Below are 2,232 nucleotides of genomic sequence, written 5' to 3' on the forward strand. Positions count from 1 at the left end.
TGTGTGTGTGTGTGTGTGTGTAATGGATCTTTTTGTAAATCCTTATTTCTTTCTTCTTTTTTCTCACTAGCATACACACGTCGACAAAGATTTTGAAGATCTTTTGAACAAGATCAAAGAAAAACTCCCGGATATTAAAGTCATTTATGGGTGTCAAGAGGCCCCGAAGAAACCAAAGGCTGTTATCCATCCTATGGCTAGATTAGTGCGTTATCTGGATGACAATAACATTCGACTGGCTGACTGTTTTGGTACTTTTGATGAGGATGGAAGTATGACAGTAACACATGAAGAGTTTATAAAAGGAATTGAGGTAAAGATTTTTCAACTACCAACAAGGCTATCTTTATCTTTCATTCATGACGTTGACAAAATTACCGGCTGAGTTATGAGGTAGAGTTAATCGACTATACCCCCTCACCAAAACTGTGTGGCTTTGTGCCTATGTCAGAAGTCAATCGTTACCACGCCGGACTAAATGCCTAGAGGCGTTTTCTTCCGAATCTTTTATATTCTGAGTTCGAATACCGCCGAGGTTAACTTTGCTTTTTATCCTTTCGAGGTCGATAAAATATGTACCAGTGGAGCTCTGGATTCAATGAAATCGATTTGCCTTGTGGCAAAATTAGAAAGGATTATATTATTCTCTCTCTCTCTCTCTCTTTCTCCCTCTTTCTTCCTCTCTGTGATATGTCTTTTACTCTTTTACTTGTTTCAGTCATTTGACTGCGGCCATGCTGGAGCACCACCTTTAGTCGAGCGAATCGACCCCAGGACTTATTCTTTGGAAGCCTAGTACTTATTCTATCGGTCTCATTTTGCCGAACCGCTAAGTTACGGGGACGTAAACACACCACCATCGGTTGTCAAACGATGTTGGGCGGGGGACAAACACAGACACACAAGCATATACACAAACATGTATACATACATATATATATATATATATATATATACTTATATACGGTGGGCTTCTTTCAGTTTCCGTCTACCAAATCCACTCACAAAGCTTTGGTCGGCCCAAGGTGCCACGCAGTGTGACTGAACCCGGAACCATGTGGTTGGTAAGCAAGCTACTTACCACACAGCCACTCCTGCGCTTATATACTTAATTGGAAAGGAATGCGTATATTTTTTCAACAATTGATATATTTTTCAAGGAGTAACAAAGATTTGATTTACTTCTAGTACTCTATAAGAACATACGAGATATAAGTGGAGTGAAATTTCACCGAGAAAGCAATTTACAGCGGGTTTTGTCTCAGCATACGGTTGCCAGTAGACACATGGTACTGACGAAGCTGAAAGAGGCCGAAATACACATCTAGCAATGCCACCACAACTGCTGGACGATTTTCGACTGCTATCGATATATTTTGGGGCTTTTTTAACACTACACATCTATAAGAGATACTATTTCAGGAAAATACCGTTGTTGCTTAGGCTTTCAACGATATATCTGCTTTAAGTGTGATACACAGATAACTATTTCAAACAAATATTGCTTATATTGCACGTAACAAATTTTTATTCAGCCTGCCGGCTAATTACAACGTCAGTATTTTTTCAATCATTGCTTTATCATATCAGTAACAGTGGGTTCTGATTTAATAAGTGGTTGCCAGAGGATACTTACTACTAACGAAACCTAGATAGGCGAAAATGCCTATTTAGCAATGCCTCCACTTCTACTGGACGATTTTCTGCTGCTGCTGTTGCTGCTGCTGATATATTTTTGTTTTTTTAACACTGTATTTTTATATGAGTTACAATATCAAGACATGTACCGCAGTTAATTAGGGTTTCTAGATTGTATCTATTTTAAATTAATACACACATTGCTAATTTAAATTAATACTGCTTCTGTTACACATAACGAATAAACAAATATCTAAGAAACTTACTATATTAAGAAACTCACAATACGAAATCTTAGAAACTTACTATATAAAATCTTCATTTTCAGTCAATCGGACTCAAATTAGACGATGCCCAAAAGGTTTTCTTGCTGAATGAAATGGATCGTGATGGAGACGGAGAAATTGACTATAGGTAACTTTATTATATTATATCATATAAATGTGTGCGTTCATATTTATATATACATCTATATATTATCTACATCGATGTGTACTATACATGCTCACACAGACGCACACACATGTATGTATGTATGTATGTATGTATGTATGTATGTATGTATGTATGTATATATATATATATATATATATA

The 2,232-nt window shown here is 36.6% G+C and overlaps 1 protein-coding gene across 1 annotated transcript in view; it reads left to right on the forward strand.

Moving 5' to 3' along the window:
• The window catches only part of LOC106868572 (leucine-rich repeat-containing protein 74B), a 62,841-nt gene that overhangs the window by 56,301 nt on the left and 4,308 nt on the right, over nt 1-2,232 (forward strand). The window contains exons 14-15 of the mRNA XM_014913893.2: nt 71-313; nt 1,967-2,052. Coding sequence (XP_014769379.2) covers nt 71-313; nt 1,967-2,052 — 329 coding nt within the window. The remainder of the gene's footprint in view (nt 1-70; nt 314-1,966; nt 2,053-2,232) is intronic.

The sequence above is a fragment of the Octopus bimaculoides genome, chromosome 1 (assembly GCF_001194135.2).
Source record: "Octopus bimaculoides isolate UCB-OBI-ISO-001 chromosome 1, ASM119413v2, whole genome shotgun sequence".
NCBI classification, from domain to species: Eukaryota; Metazoa; Mollusca; class Cephalopoda; order Octopoda; family Octopodidae; genus Octopus; species Octopus bimaculoides.